We start from the raw sequence: 14,309 nt of genomic DNA, 5'->3' as shown, positions 1-14,309 counted from the left end.
CGGCAGGAAGGCTGTCGCTTTTTGGTACGTCACGGCCCTACCCGCGCGTTGAGCTGGGACCAGACATCTCGGTGTTTGGCCGGACCTGAAGTGCGCAGAGGACGGGGCGCGACCATGTACCGGCTTCTGAGCCCTAACCTGGGCCGAGGCCTTTTGCGGGCTGCGGGGCGGCGGTGCCGGGTCTGTCCGGCGCACTTGCTACCGGTGCGGGCCGGGGGTAGGGCGCCCGAGGTGGCGGTGCCGCCATCCCGAGTCGCGCCAGAGGGCAGGGGATCCGGCCTGATGCCGCTGTTGGCAGGTGAGGGCGGCGGGGACGGCGGGGCCTGCGGGCCCTGCGGGGCCGGTGGGGCCGGTGGGAGGGGACAGCGCAGGCCGGCCTGGTGACCTCGGAACCCCTTTCCGCAGCCCTCGCGTGGTTCTCGAGACCCGCCGGAGAGGAGGAGGAGGAGAAGGAGGGGCCGGCAGCGGCCGCCGAGGGTACGGCGGACGAGGTCGAGGCGGAGATCATCCTGCTGCTGAAGCGGGCGAAGGTGAAGCGGCTTTAGGGATGCTCATCGCTCTGCCATTTGCCGAAGAAGAGGCTCCGAGGGCACTAGATGGGTTATGGGGGAGCGGGGCGGTGTTGGAACCCGCTGCAGTCTCAGGTGCAGATGTCAGTGGCACCACAGGCATCGTTCTTTTAAACAAAATTAGCAGAAATGTTTTTGTAGTTTTGTCGGTGAGCCAGCTATCCTGAGGAGACGGGCATAGAGAATTTTTTATGTACAGTATGTGACGTCCTGAAAGGGAATTTTAGTGCCGGTTATGAGCTGTTTCGTTCTCTGATTTCTAAACTCATCCTTTTCACCACATTCTTCTATTTTCTCTCATCCTTCTTAGGTTATCCCATCTCTTTTATTGGGTTAACTACCGCCTTGATGCCAACAACATCCAAATTTATATTCTCACGCTGTGCTAGTGACATGCCATCTCCCCTTGGAGGCTCTGCCTACCTCTCAGACTTAACTTGCCCAAAACTAAACTCTCGATTTTAAATTTCTCCCCAACACATTTCCTTTATCGTTTTCTCTTTTCTACCATCTACCTAGTTTTTCAGCCTGGAAACCTCATAATCATTCTTAAAACTTGGGGAACCTTACCACTGCGTCCCAGTGCTCTTACGGTCCAGCAACAAGTTCTGTTGCCACCAAATCCAGAAAGTCAGCCCCCTTTTTTCTATCTTTCCTGCTATTACCCAGCCATTTTTGTCACAGCCTACTGCCTAAGAGTCTCACCTGCCCTGTTGCCCCCCTACATTTCCATTCTTTGTGCAGCAGCCAGAGTGAGTTTTTAAAAGTAAATTAGATCATATCATCTTCTTGCCTAAACATCTTGAATGACTTCCCACTGTGTTTATGATCAGATTCAAACTCCTTGCCATGGCCTGCAAGACCCTACATGATACCACCCTACCTTGCCAACCCATTTGATAGTAATCCTCTACTTCACCATCTTCCCTTTCACATCTGTTTCTTTTCATTTCTTGAATGGTATTTAAAGACCCATATTCTTGCCCTGACTGGTGTGGCACAGTGGGTTGGACATCGTTTTGCAAACAGAAAGGTCATTGGTTCAATTCCCAGTCATGGCACATGCCTGGGTTGGAGGCTATGTCCCAAGTTGCAGAGGCGACCGATTGATGTTTCTTTCTCATGTCCACAGTTCTCTCCCTTTATTTCTCCCTCCCTCACCCTCTCTGTAAAAGTGAATAAAATCTTAAAAAAAAAAAAAGAATCATACTCTTCAGCCTGTAAGGCCTTTGCTCATTCCTTATACTCTGTTTGAGCCATTTACCCCTACAATTCCTTATTTGGTTGACTCTCATCCTTCTCTGGCCCTCCCATTTAAAGGAGACCCTTATTGTTCCTTCTTACTACTTTTTTCATAGTTTTTATCATTAGTTGTAATTAAGCTTATTTGTTGTACAGGGTCACTTCCAGCCTGCAGGAAGAAAGAGGATGTAGAGCCAAAAGCTTTCTTATAAAGTATAATGTAAAAATTGCTCACATTTCTTTTGTCTGCATCTGTTGGCCAAACCTTTGTCATATGGCCATACATAGTTGCAAGAGAAGCTGACCTCCCTGTCAACATTGCAGATAAAATGCTTAGTGTACTGTAGGAATTCAGTAAATATTTGATAAACGAATGAATGGTTTCCTTCTGTGTATTGAGGTATATAGCCATATCTTCTGTCTGGTAGCATGTGCTTTCTTTACCTTTCATTTTCCATGTTTTTCTCTTTTCAGTTGAGCATCATGAAAGATGAGCCAGAAGAGGCTGAGCTAATTTTGCATGACGCACTTCTTCTTGCCTATCAGAGTGATAACAAGAAGGCCATCACTTACACTTACGACTTGGTAACTCATAATCTGAACCACAGAGGAAGGGTAGCTGAGAGGGAAGAGTTCTTACACTCCTGCCTGGCAAGAATGTAAAGCTCTTGGTTTTTGTTTTCACTTTTTCTTTTTGTTTCAATTTTTACCACACTTGGGGTGTCCCTTAGGAGAAGTTTCAATCCCAGACCAAAAAGAAACAATATCATTAACATTTGTTTCTTCAAGAATAAGTGGATCTGTGTTTGGTTTGACATCCACAAAGTATATACAAGTATCTATTGTCATATCATTGCTGTACTTTGCTAGATTAGTGACATATTTTTCTCTGAAAAATTTTTTATTTAGAGGATAAAAGCAAAAAGAGTCTTTAGCTTAAAGGTTTGAAATAAGTACCAACACAGTGCTCTAAACTGGAAAACAATTTGTAATTTACTTTCAGATGGCCAACTTAGCATTTATACGGGGTCAGCTTGAAAATGTAAGTAAATCACTTTGTAATATCTTGAATTTGTGAAGGATTAGTTTCATGGGAATGCTATTAGTAAGGGGTACAGGCTAAGCCCCTGTAACAAAGAGACCTCAAAATAGAGTGACTCACATATGAAGGAGGTGTGCTTTTTTTTTTAATGCATTAGTCCAGATGTCATTAAACACTGAAGAGGCCTGTGTACCTTTGTTCCATGTAGTGGTCCAAAAGCCCGGGTTCCTTCTTAGATGTGTCCTCATCTGCATATACAAGTTGACTCACCTCTAGCTTGCAGGAAGGAAGAAAGAGAGGATGGAGGGCAAGCAGTTTCCTTATAAAATATTTTTTTAAATTTCACATTCCTTTTGCATGCATCTTTTGGCCAAAACCTTATCATATGACCTATTCCTAACTGCAGAGGCTGGCCTATTAAAAATTGAGGAGATTCTGTAACTGAAAAGATGGAAAGGAGAGGAAATATTAGGGAATAGTTTGTAGTCTCTGCCACAGTAGGTTTGGATGAGAAGTTAATTTCTAAAGTTTCTACTTATTACAGACTAGTTTTTAAGGTGCACAGAAGATGTGGGGTCCAGGTCTTTTTCATCTGATTTTTCATCACAAGGATACTTTTCTCTGTGTGTATGTGAATGTGAGCGTGTGTGTGCGTGTTGTGTTTAATTAAGAATAATGCATCAGACTAGTACTTAGAATCCAGCCAGAGTCATATAGAGAGTGTGGGCCAACCAAGTAAAAGAGAAATCTTTTCCTTATGGTTTTAGGCGGAAAAACTTTTTAAAGCAACAATGAGTTACCTGCTTGGAGGGGGCATGCAACAGGTAAGGACATTATCTAGGATTGGACCCTCACTAAAGGAGTTTTCAAAATAGCCCTGCATCCTGAAAAAAACTCCACCCATCCCCCAACAATGGCTTTGGCCAAAAAAAAGTCGGTTTTTCCCACCAGGACTTGTATAAAAACTGCCAATCTTTCACTCATGCAAAAGAATGGTAGCTGAGGAATTCACAGTTGCCTAATTCTTCTAAAAAGATAAAGACTATGGCTTTGAGGCCAAAGTCAACCTAAAAGTTGATCTGAAATATTCAATGAGGAATTTTTACTTGTCATGTATTTCCTTCATTTCTCTTTTTCCCAACAGGAAGACAATGCAATCATTGAAATATCTCTAAAGTTGGCTAGTATCTATGCTGCTCAGAATAGGTGAGTACAGTTAAAATCTAGTTGTGGCAGCAGATGGAGCAGGACTGTGGGCAGAAAATACTTTGACCCTGGGATGTTATATAATTTTCATTTATCTAATAATTATCCCGATCTCAAAAAACTGGTGTCACATTCAAAGTGTTCCTTTCCCTTGTTTTTGAAATCTTCAGTCTTTCCAAGTTTTGCCCCTGCTGTTTTGGTTTGGCCTGCTGAGTGGGGCATATAGCCCTCAACCGTGTGTGTATAGTGACAAAGCTAATCAGGGAAATTATAGTTAGAACTTCAGTTTAGCTCTTCCTAGAGAGGAGGGAGCAACTAAGCTACTAGGGATAATAAACTTTGAAGAAACAATTTTGACAGTGTCAGCAAACGAGAAAGTTCACTGGCAAGTGAAGCCTGGTGCCTTTCATTCTTTCTAGGTGTAGATCAAAGAAAAACCACTTAGGGTGTAAGCAGAGAACTCTAGAGAGTTATGTTTTGGAGTGAGTTTATAGGAAGACCTAAGACAAGCTTTTCCTTACATTGTTAATTGCCACAGAAGCTGAGTCCTGGAGGTTTGGAATGACCTCAGGCCTGGTGCTATAGATTGAGTGTTCACTGAGATAAGGGGCCCTGACCCTGGTCCCTGCTGCCCTGTTCACCAGCTCCTTCATTTTCAGCAAGAGCAGCTTAGTCTCCCGACACTTGGTTGGATACTCGATAGGCCAGAGCTGCTGAGGGCGTTTGACCTCAAGTCTGTTTTGGAGCTGTGAAGTTGACCCATCCGAGGGAGCATTCCAGCTGAGATCAGTCTCCCTTGGAGGAGTTAGATGTTCAAGGGGTGTGAACTCCTAGGAAGAGAAGAAGCCCAAAGCTGATAACACTGAAGAAGGAGACAAAGTCATTGTCTTATAGGGGTGAAAACTTGTGTAGAAGTCACTGATAATTTGTAAATTACTCTGTACTCAAGAGTGATTTTTGTTTTGTTTTATTAAGACAAGCATAAGACCAGAAGTTTATAGACACTTTGACTAGGGGCATCTTGTGGCCTGCCTCCCCTGCTCTGTGTCCCGGCCGGATACCAAGCCATGTCTGCCAAGGTGTGGGCCTGGGGAAGCTTCTGTTCTTTTGGGAACAGAGCAGAACAGTGGGGTCATCTGTTATCCTTGGCAAGGCACCAGGGGAGAGGGGGTGAGCTTTGTAGTGCTGCTTCTGGTAAGAAACTGTAGCCAAACAGCAAGAACCAGGATTGAGCTTCTGGATGGAGAGGGAATTTCCATCATGTTTCTGTGCATGTCTTTACAGAAACCAGCAGTTGACGCTTGCTCTATCCAGAGTCAGTCTGCCTGCTGCTTGGGTGAGGACACAAGGGCTAGAGGGTCCAGGGCTAGAGTCAGGCTAAATGCCTTCTAGTGCCATTTCTGTAGGAGAAACTTGCATCAAAGACCAACAGCTTGGAAGAAGTATAAAGGTAATAAACGTCTCCAGAAGTTGTATGAGGCCATCAGGTCCCTGGGGCATTCAGGGTGGCCTCAGCCTCCATTTGTGGTGTTACTCGGAGCAGGCGCAGGCTTCCAAAGGGGAGAAGTGGACTCATTCGGAGCTGTTAGAGGGAGAGGACGAACGTTGATGGTTGTGTGGGTTATAAAACTATGGCTGTGGTCCCAGCTCCTTATGTCTTAAGTTACACTAAATGGGTGACTTGGAAAAAATAAAACTTTTGAGAAAGGGCTGATTGACTGCCCAGAGACTTGAAACGAAATTTCTCTTCCCACTTTACTTTCTTCATAATAACGAAACCATAGTTGGGGAAATGAGGATAAAAGAAGAGTTTGTGAAAAAACAAATAACAGATTGCTGATCTTTGCTTTACAGACATGAATTTGCCCTTGCTGGCTATGAATTCTGCATTTCAACACTAGAGGAAAAAATTGAAAGAGAAAAGGAAATAGCAGAAGACATTCTGTCAGGTAGGGAATTCTGGCTGTTTTCTGGACATTGCCCCAAAGGGCTTCACCGTCAGTCTGTGGGAAAGGGAATTGGGGGATGGAAAGTCATCTGTTTGGGAAATTAAGTGGCTATTTTTAAGGCCTCAGCAGAGGATTTGGAATAAGATATTTTGGTTAAATGACTTGACCACTGTTTTTATAACCCCTTGGTTACATGTTCAAAATTTATGTTGACTTTTATTATATATAACCTCTGGAAAATTGAGCAAAAAGGGAAGCTTCCACTACCAGTCATAATTCTAATTAATTGCCTCTGGTTCCAATTGCCTCTGGTTCCAGTTGCTTCTGGTTCTAGAACTCTGGTTCTGGAGTTTTGCAACTCATCGTCAGTGTGGAGGGAAGAGCGTAAAGAGTTAAGCTAGGAATAGAAAGGGATGGGCAGGAAGCTCTCCAGCTCTAAACCATTTGGGTTTTTTAATATGTTTTGAAATATTGGGAGTTTTCAGATTTGACATTCCTTCTTTCATTCTCTTATTTCACACTTACTCTTATGCCAAGAGCTCACAAGATGTTGAAGGGGTAGTAGTCAACTGCTGTCTCTAAAGCAATGAGTATGCCTTGAAAGAGTTGTCTGTACTCAGTTGCCTTCCAGTTTTCTCTTGAGCAGAACTCATTTTTTCCATCACTCTACTAAAGCTCTTTTTATGAAGGTTACCAGTTCTCATTACTTATCTTCCCTGCTGTCCTTATTAGCAGCTCTGACCCAGATGATCACTGTCTCCTGTTGGAAACGTGGATGCCTTCCTGGTTCCTTGCCTTCCCCTTCGCCACTCTCTGAAGTTAGCAGACCTCAGGGCTGTCTTCGGCCCTCTTCTCATTTTCTCTCTGCCTCACATCCTAGAAGGTAACATTTAAGCTCCATAACTTTAATATCAGTTTTATACCTTCAGCCCCAACTTGCACATGAACTGCAGACTTGTGGGTAAGATTATCTACCTGACATCTTGAATTTCTAAATGGTCACCTCACACTTACTGTGTCTGAAATAAACATGGTTTTGGCCATTCACAGATTTGATCCTCTACCAAGCCTCAGTTTAATAAGTGACACCACCATTCACCTAACTTGCTTTGGCCAAGAACCTAAGAATCATCTATGATTTCTTCCTTGTTTCTTATATATAATTCACCAACAAATTATATTGTATCAGCTATCAAAACATCCCCTTCTCAGACCACGCCTCATCCCATCCTCTCACCCTGCTGCTTTTGTCCAGGCCATTGCTGTCTCTTGCCTGGACACCTATAATTAGTGTCTCACAGGTTTTCCTGCCTCCCTTTATTCCCTCACCTAGTCTGTTTGTGCAGTAGGCAAAGTGATCTTTTAGGAAATCAGTGCTTTTCCATCACCTGTAGAACAAATTCAGAATCCCTGTGTGGACCTACCTATAAGGCCCTACATAATCTGACCCCTAACTGCCCCTTCTGCATCATCTTTTGCCCTCCCTCTGCTTATTCCATGTTCACCATACAAGTCTTTCTTGCTGCTGTTCATTTCAAGCTCAGTGCTGTCTCCAGCCCTTTTTCCTTGCTGTTCCCTCTGCCTGGTCTGTTCTCTTGTACCTTCACATGGCTGGCTCTCTTCATTTAGTTCTGCGCTCAGATATCACTTCCTCAGGTAGCTTGCCCTGATGAAGTCTGTCATCTCTTCGCACTTTATCATTCATTCTTTATTCACACTTAAAAGCAGGTCTGTGTTGTGTGCTTGTGTTTGTATTGCCACTAAAAGTATATTTTTGTTCAGGTGCTTTTTAGTATTTGTCTTCCCTATCAAAGAGTTCATCTGTTTTATTAACTGCTGTATCCTTAGTACCTAGAGCTGTGCCTGGCACATAATTGAGGCTCAATAATTGTTGAATGAAAGAATAAAAGACCAAAACAAGTGATATTTTCTGTGCAGTGTGGAGTGCTTTGAGGAAGTTCACAAAAGATATAAAACCAAGTCACGCTGTCCATACCCTTGCTGCCTTTCATTTGTTGCATCCACTATAGACAGTTTCTTGAGTGTAAAATTAACTTTTTGGATTCCAAAACTAATACTAGTACATTGAGGAAAATTTGGAAACCCTTAAGAATAAAGATCATCTGTAATCACACTACTATTTTTTGTTATATATCTCTGTAAGCTTGCTTTTGTCCTAATCTATTTACATTTGAAGAAACATATTAGGGATCATACTGTATATACTATTTGTGGCCTGGTTTTTAAAAATTTAGTGATATATTTCACATAAATGACTTACACAGTATAATTTCTACCAGTCTTTAATCTTTTTGGGATTGGATAGGAATTCTTTATTTTCTTTGCTTTTGTTAATTTGTAATGAATATTGAGTAGCTGTTTTATGCCAGCTATTATTCTAGGATTTGCGGGAGCAAGTGAGGCAACAGTCCCTGCTCTTTCAGAACTTAGTACTTAGGAAGGCATTTTCCAGTGTTGAAATCAGATATTTACCCATTTTTCATTCTAACTTTTCTTTTTATTTCTATAGAGATAGTCTGTCACCATTATGTACTTATGTATTAAGTATATGCTTGGCTTTCTCTTGGGGTTTTCCATTTAGATTATTCATCTGATGAAATTTATAACAGTATACATTGCTTGAATTATTAATATATGGTATTACATATTTGAACTATATGGTAATACAGATGCTACTCACAAATGCTACTTTCTTTCCTTTTTATTGAATTTATTGGTGTGATACTGGTTAACAAAATTATACAGGTTTCAGGTGCACAATTCTATAACACATCATCTGTACCCTGTATTCTGTGTTCGCTACCCCAAGTTCACAAATGCTACTTTTGCAAAATTTTTTCCTATTTTTATTTTCACATGAATTTGAAATTATTTTGTCAAGTCTCCAGTACTTTGAGACTGAATTATTAGATGTGCATTATATTTATAAGTTAGTTTGAGGAGCTTGACATCTGAATAAATAAGTTACCATTTGATTACAAATAGTGGAGAATGTCAAATTAAGTTAAACAGTAATGATACTTAACCTCTCGTAACTGGAAAGTGTGCAGAAGGTGCTGGGCTGCTGGGCCAGTTGATGTGTGTATTGCTAAGGTAGGATGGCAGTCCTGCAGGGCTGTCTCTTCCCTCCCCTCCTCACTGGTATGCTGTGGGTGTTGGTCTTCTGGTCACCCTCCCACCTCCCCTCCTGTGGTCGGAGAGTGACCATACCAGGTCCCAGGCCTCTCACTCAGAAATGCCAACGTCCGGAGGAAAAGGAGACTTCTTTGTTTCTTAAAGAATGCAGGTCATCTTTTCTGGAAGTCCACAGGTGAATTTATTCTTCCTTCTCATTGACGAGAAGGGTTTCTTGGTATTTCTAACCCAGTCTTTGGCCAGAGAAATGGGATTATCATGATTGGCTAAAACTGGTCAGAATCCATTCCCAACAGCAGGTAGAAATCCCCTCTGCTTGAAAGGAGTGGATACTGGGACAAATTGCAGCATGCTATCAAAGAAGTCCCTTACTACACTGTTTGTGCAATATTCAGTCTTCCCATTGAGGAACATGATGTGGTTCTTGCTTACAGATTCATTCACATAGATTTAACATCTGTTTAATTACCTTTGATTCCAAATGGATACTTGACTAAACTATTTGCTTTTCATTTGATATTCACACTGTTTCTATATATGTAATTATACATATGGGAAATCATGAGAATTGTTTTCTTTTAGATGTACTTCTGTGTCTCTCCCCCTTCCCCCATTAAATTTAGTTCACTGGCAATAATCGTAGAGCTTCCAGCCAAGATGGAGGCATAGGTGGAAACACTGTTCCTCCTCGCACAACCAAGTTTAAAGACAACAAAGTTTTAGTAACAAAAATGCACCAAAACACAGAAAATTGAACTGTAAGGAAGTCCAACAACAATGAACCATTCAGCCAGACCAGTAAGAGGGGTTGAGTCAGTAGCAAAGCGGGGTCAGGCAGGAAAGATCAGTTGGACCCACCCAGGAGCACAAGCGGTGGTCACGTAGTCACACATTCATACGCAGATAAAGCAAGCCAAGGAGCGAGCACAGACCACTCAGGCTAGGGCCCCATCGATGGGGAATTAGAGCCTAAAGGCATCAGATGGAAAGACTTTCAGAGGTCAAGGTGCGGGGAGAGGCTCCCAGGCTCAGAGAATTTGTTGGAGAGACCCACAGGGTCCTGGAGGGTACACAAGCCCACACACCCGGGAACCAGCACCAGAAGGGCCCAGTTTGCTAATGGGAAGCAGCAGAGGGGACAGAAATCTGAGAGTGAGCAGAACAAACGCCATTGCCCCTCTATGACCCTGCCTCCACATTACAGTGTCACAACCCACCAACTGGGTTGTCCCACCCTGGTGAACACCTAAGGCTCTGCCCCTCATACGTAATAGGAGAGAACAGACCAAAACATGGCTCAAGAACAGCTCAAAGCCCCAGAGCCAATAAATCTAAGCAACCAAGAGATCGCTAACCTTTCAGATGCACAGTTCAAAACACTGGTGATCAGGATGCTCACAGAACTGGTTGATTTTAGTCACAAATTAGAGGAACAAATGAAGGCTAAACTAATTGAAATGAAGGGAAGTGCACAGGAAAACAATAGTGATGGAAAGGAAACTGGGACTCAAGTCAAAGGAGTGGACCAGAAGGAGGAAAAAAGTGACCAATCAGAAAAGAATGAAGAAACAAGAATTCAAAAAAATGAGAAGAGGCTTAGGAACCTCCAGGACATCTTTAAATGTTCCAACATCCGAATTATAGGGTTACCAAAAGGGGAAGAGGAACAGCCACCAGTGGAAAACTTACTTAAACAAATAATTAAGGAGAACTTCCCCAATCTGGCAAAGGAAATCCAAGAAGCTCAGAGAGTCCCAAAGAAGTTGGACCCAAGAAGGAACACACCAAGGCACATCATAATTACATTAGCCAAGATTAAAATGAAGGAGAGAATCCTAGAAGCAGCAAGAGATAAGGGGACAGTCACCCACAAAGGAGTTCCCATCAGACTGTCAGCTGATTTCTCAAAAGAGTCCATGCAGGCAAGAAGGGGCTGGAAAGAAGTATTCCAAGTTATGAAACCCAAAGACCTACATCCAAGATCACTCTATCCAGCAAAGCTTTCATTTAGAATGGAAGGGCAGATAAAGTGCTTCTCAGATAAGGTCAAATTCAAGGAGTTCATCATCACCAAGCCCTTATTATATGAAATGTTAATGGGACTTACCTAAGAAAAAGAAGATAAAGATGAACAGTGAAAGGACAGCAAACTCACAGTTATTAAGAACCCACACCAAAAACAAAAGCAAACTAAGAGGACAGCTAAATCAGGAGCAGAACCATAGAAATGAAGATCACATGGAGGGTTAGCAACAGGGGAGTGGGAGGAGGAGAAGGGGGGAGAAGGTACAGAGAATAAGTAGCATAGACTGTAGGTAGAAAATAGGGGAGAGGGCAAGAATAGTATGGGAAATGTAGAATCTAAATAACTTGTGACACATGGACATAAATGAAAGGGGTGGTGGTGGAGGAGGGGTGTGCAGGGTGGAGGGGAATGAATGGGGAAATGGGACAACAGTAATAGCATAATCAATAAAATATATTTTAAAATAATCACAGAACAACCTCCAATGATAGTGGTGATGGACAACTTTGTCTTATAATCTAGTTTGGTGACAATTGTATGAACAGATTTACTATTATATATCTAGAGCAAACCAGGCTTCCTAGTCATTGGTTAATTGTTCAGTATAGTGCTAGATGTTTAATGCTGAGACTTTATGTAGAACTTTTTGCATTTATTTTCTTATGAGATCCATAGTTTACTGTGCTTGTCATCGTAGGACTTTATTAATGTGATAAGATTAATTGAAATGCTTTCTATATGTTCTGTTTGGGAATTGGTATGGGGTTTACATAGGAATGCTCCATTCCTTCAGAGTTATGGGGTTTATGAAACCATATGGACATCTTTAGAGTTGATTAATCTGGCAACTTTTTTTCTTCCTTCCTCAATTACTCATACATTTGTTTCTTCCATTTTTCTTGATTTGATTTCAGTAGCTAGGACAGTGCCAAGGACACAGTGCCATATTTTTTATTAACATAGTATTAATATCTGTTGAATAAGTGAATAAGTGGGTAAAAGGATTTTGGAGAGCTGTGTTTTCCTAGAAGAACCTTTCTTATGGGATTATATTTTAAAAGCATAACTCAGTATTCTCCATGTACTGAGAACATATTCCTTTCCGAGTTTTTAATTTTAGAGTTATTTCTTCTAAGAGATTTTCCCCCCATTGATTCCTTCCCCTTCCTTTCCTTGAGCTGAAATGTTCATTCATTTTTATATTTTAATCAAAACATTTCTGGAAAGTTGAAGTGTTTTTGGTGGTAGATTTAGTTGCATGAGGGTTTAAAGTAAGTGGCTCTTACACTTATTAGTGTGAATATAGGTAAGTTACTTAACTTTTCTCAGTTTCCTCAATAAAATAATAGTAGAACCTGCCTTATGGAGTTGTTACAGGAATTAAATGCTGTAAGTCTGTGACTGGGGTTCATTAAATACTATGTTAAAAGTTTGCTGGAATGTGATAATGTAATTTATTAAATGAGTTACCTTTTCTATATTATGTTACCAGTCTCAGTTTATGAAGGATCATTCTATTATTTTATTCAGTTTCTCCTTGTCAGTTTCATTAATATTTTCAAAAAGAGCCATTTGGTGGTTTCATTTTCCTATATTGTTTTACCATTTCATTGATTTCCACTTTTAATCTTTATTATGTCTTCTGCTTGCTTTGGGTTTATTTTGTTCTTTTCTAGTGTATCATGTGGAAGATTAGGTTATTGATTTAAGATCTTTCTAGTATATATAGGTATTCACAACCATAATTTCCTCTGCTGCATCTATACATAATTTTTTTTTTTTTTTTTTTTTTTAATTTTATTTAGTTATTTTTCATGTACAGTTTTTTGTCTATTTTTCCCATCCCAGCCTCCCCTGCCCCTTGCATAATTTTTTTTATGTTCCCATTTTCATGTCTCAAAGTATTTTCTATTGTTAGGATATTTTGGAGTATGTTGCTGAATTTCCATATATGTATGTGCATTCCTCAAATTTCCATCTGATGTTGATTTCTGAGTTCATTCTCTTGTGGTCAGAGAACATGTTCTGATTATTTCAGTCTTTTATTGAGACTTATTTTATAGCCCAATATACGGTTTTTCCTGGAGAATGTTGCATGTGTATTTGAGAGGAAAGTATATTCTGTTATTTATTGTTGTGTGATGTCCATTATGTCTAGGAGGATTCTAGTTTTACCCAAGTTTTGATGATTTTGTTGTTCTAGGAATAATTTTTGTTTTTGTGATCTTTACACATGTATCTATGCTGTTTAAACAGTCCTAGATATATCTTCATTGAAGAGATATGTTGTATCTATATCATTGAAGGTATCTTCATTGAAGATACGTATCTTCATTATCTCTTCATCAGATTTTTTCCAAGTTGTCACAAATTTAATTTTACATTGTTGACTATATCTTGCCTTCTTAACTTTCTTAGTCATTTGTTGTATGTCTTTTGTAGAAGGTTTTGTTTAAATTTTTTTAAAAAATACCATTGTCCTGAGATAATTTTAAAACCTATTTATATTAGTACTAAAAGTGATGTTTAACCTAATTGTTGCATTTTTAAAAATGTTTTCTATTTTTGTTATTTCTTTTGTTTTCAGGTCCTTATACCCCTACAGGGATGTATTCCTCACTAAATCTCCATTTATGTGTTTTGAAAGGAAGGCATACACATGGTTTTCAGTTCTGTTAAGGCAAACCTGAAAGTTTCTTCCAAACATATTTGACTCAGAAAAAAACATTTGTTTTCAGTTTCTTCTGTAAGATGAGTACAATTTAACATTCTTTTACCTTTTCCCTTTCCCTGTGTCTTTTATTCTGTGACCTAGAATTTTAAATTTTTAAATGATTTGGAGAACACTGATTTGTTGTTCCACTTATTTATGTACTCCATAGTTGGTTCCTGTGTGTGCCCTGAGCCGGGGCGTGTCAGGACAATGCTCCACCCAACTGAGCTACTGTATCTAGTATTTATTTTTTAATGTGGTAAGAGGTGGCAATATAATTTTTTCTTCCCTTATGGACAGGTTTTAGCTTGGACCTGTTTTATTAGCCTATCCTTTTGTTACTGATTTGTAATGACAGCTCTGTTGAATTTTCATAGATCAATGGAGTGACTGTTTAATTCTATTA

At 40.5% G+C, this 14,309-nt stretch overlaps 1 protein-coding gene across 5 annotated transcripts in view; it reads left to right on the top strand.

Moving 5' to 3' along the window:
* The first annotated feature begins 3 nt into the window (after nucleotides 1-3).
* Nucleotides 4-14,309, top strand: part of TTC19 (tetratricopeptide repeat domain 19) — a 43,310-nt gene continuing 29,004 nt past the window's right edge. For 4 of the 5 annotated variants that reach the window (XM_037166110.2, XM_037166119.2, XM_053665689.1 and 1 more), the window contains exons 1-7: nucleotides 34-298; nucleotides 406-530; nucleotides 2,286-2,396; nucleotides 2,815-2,853; nucleotides 3,621-3,677; nucleotides 3,998-4,059; nucleotides 5,914-6,008. In XM_037166110.2, the coding sequence (XP_037022005.2) occupies nucleotides 115-298; nucleotides 406-530; nucleotides 2,286-2,396; nucleotides 2,815-2,853; nucleotides 3,621-3,677; nucleotides 3,998-4,059; nucleotides 5,914-6,008 (673 nt within the window). In that variant the 5' untranslated portion in view covers nucleotides 34-114. The other variant, XM_053665690.1, reaches the window with a different exon arrangement.

This window comes from Artibeus jamaicensis, unplaced genomic scaffold, assembly GCF_021234435.1.
Source record: "Artibeus jamaicensis isolate MK-2021 breed Jamaican fruit bat unplaced genomic scaffold, CSHL_Jam_final contig_419, whole genome shotgun sequence".
NCBI classification, from domain to species: domain Eukaryota; kingdom Metazoa; phylum Chordata; class Mammalia; order Chiroptera; family Phyllostomidae; genus Artibeus; species Artibeus jamaicensis.
Note: the sequence above shows the minus strand (reverse complement) of the source record. Positions and strands in the feature narration are given on the sequence as shown.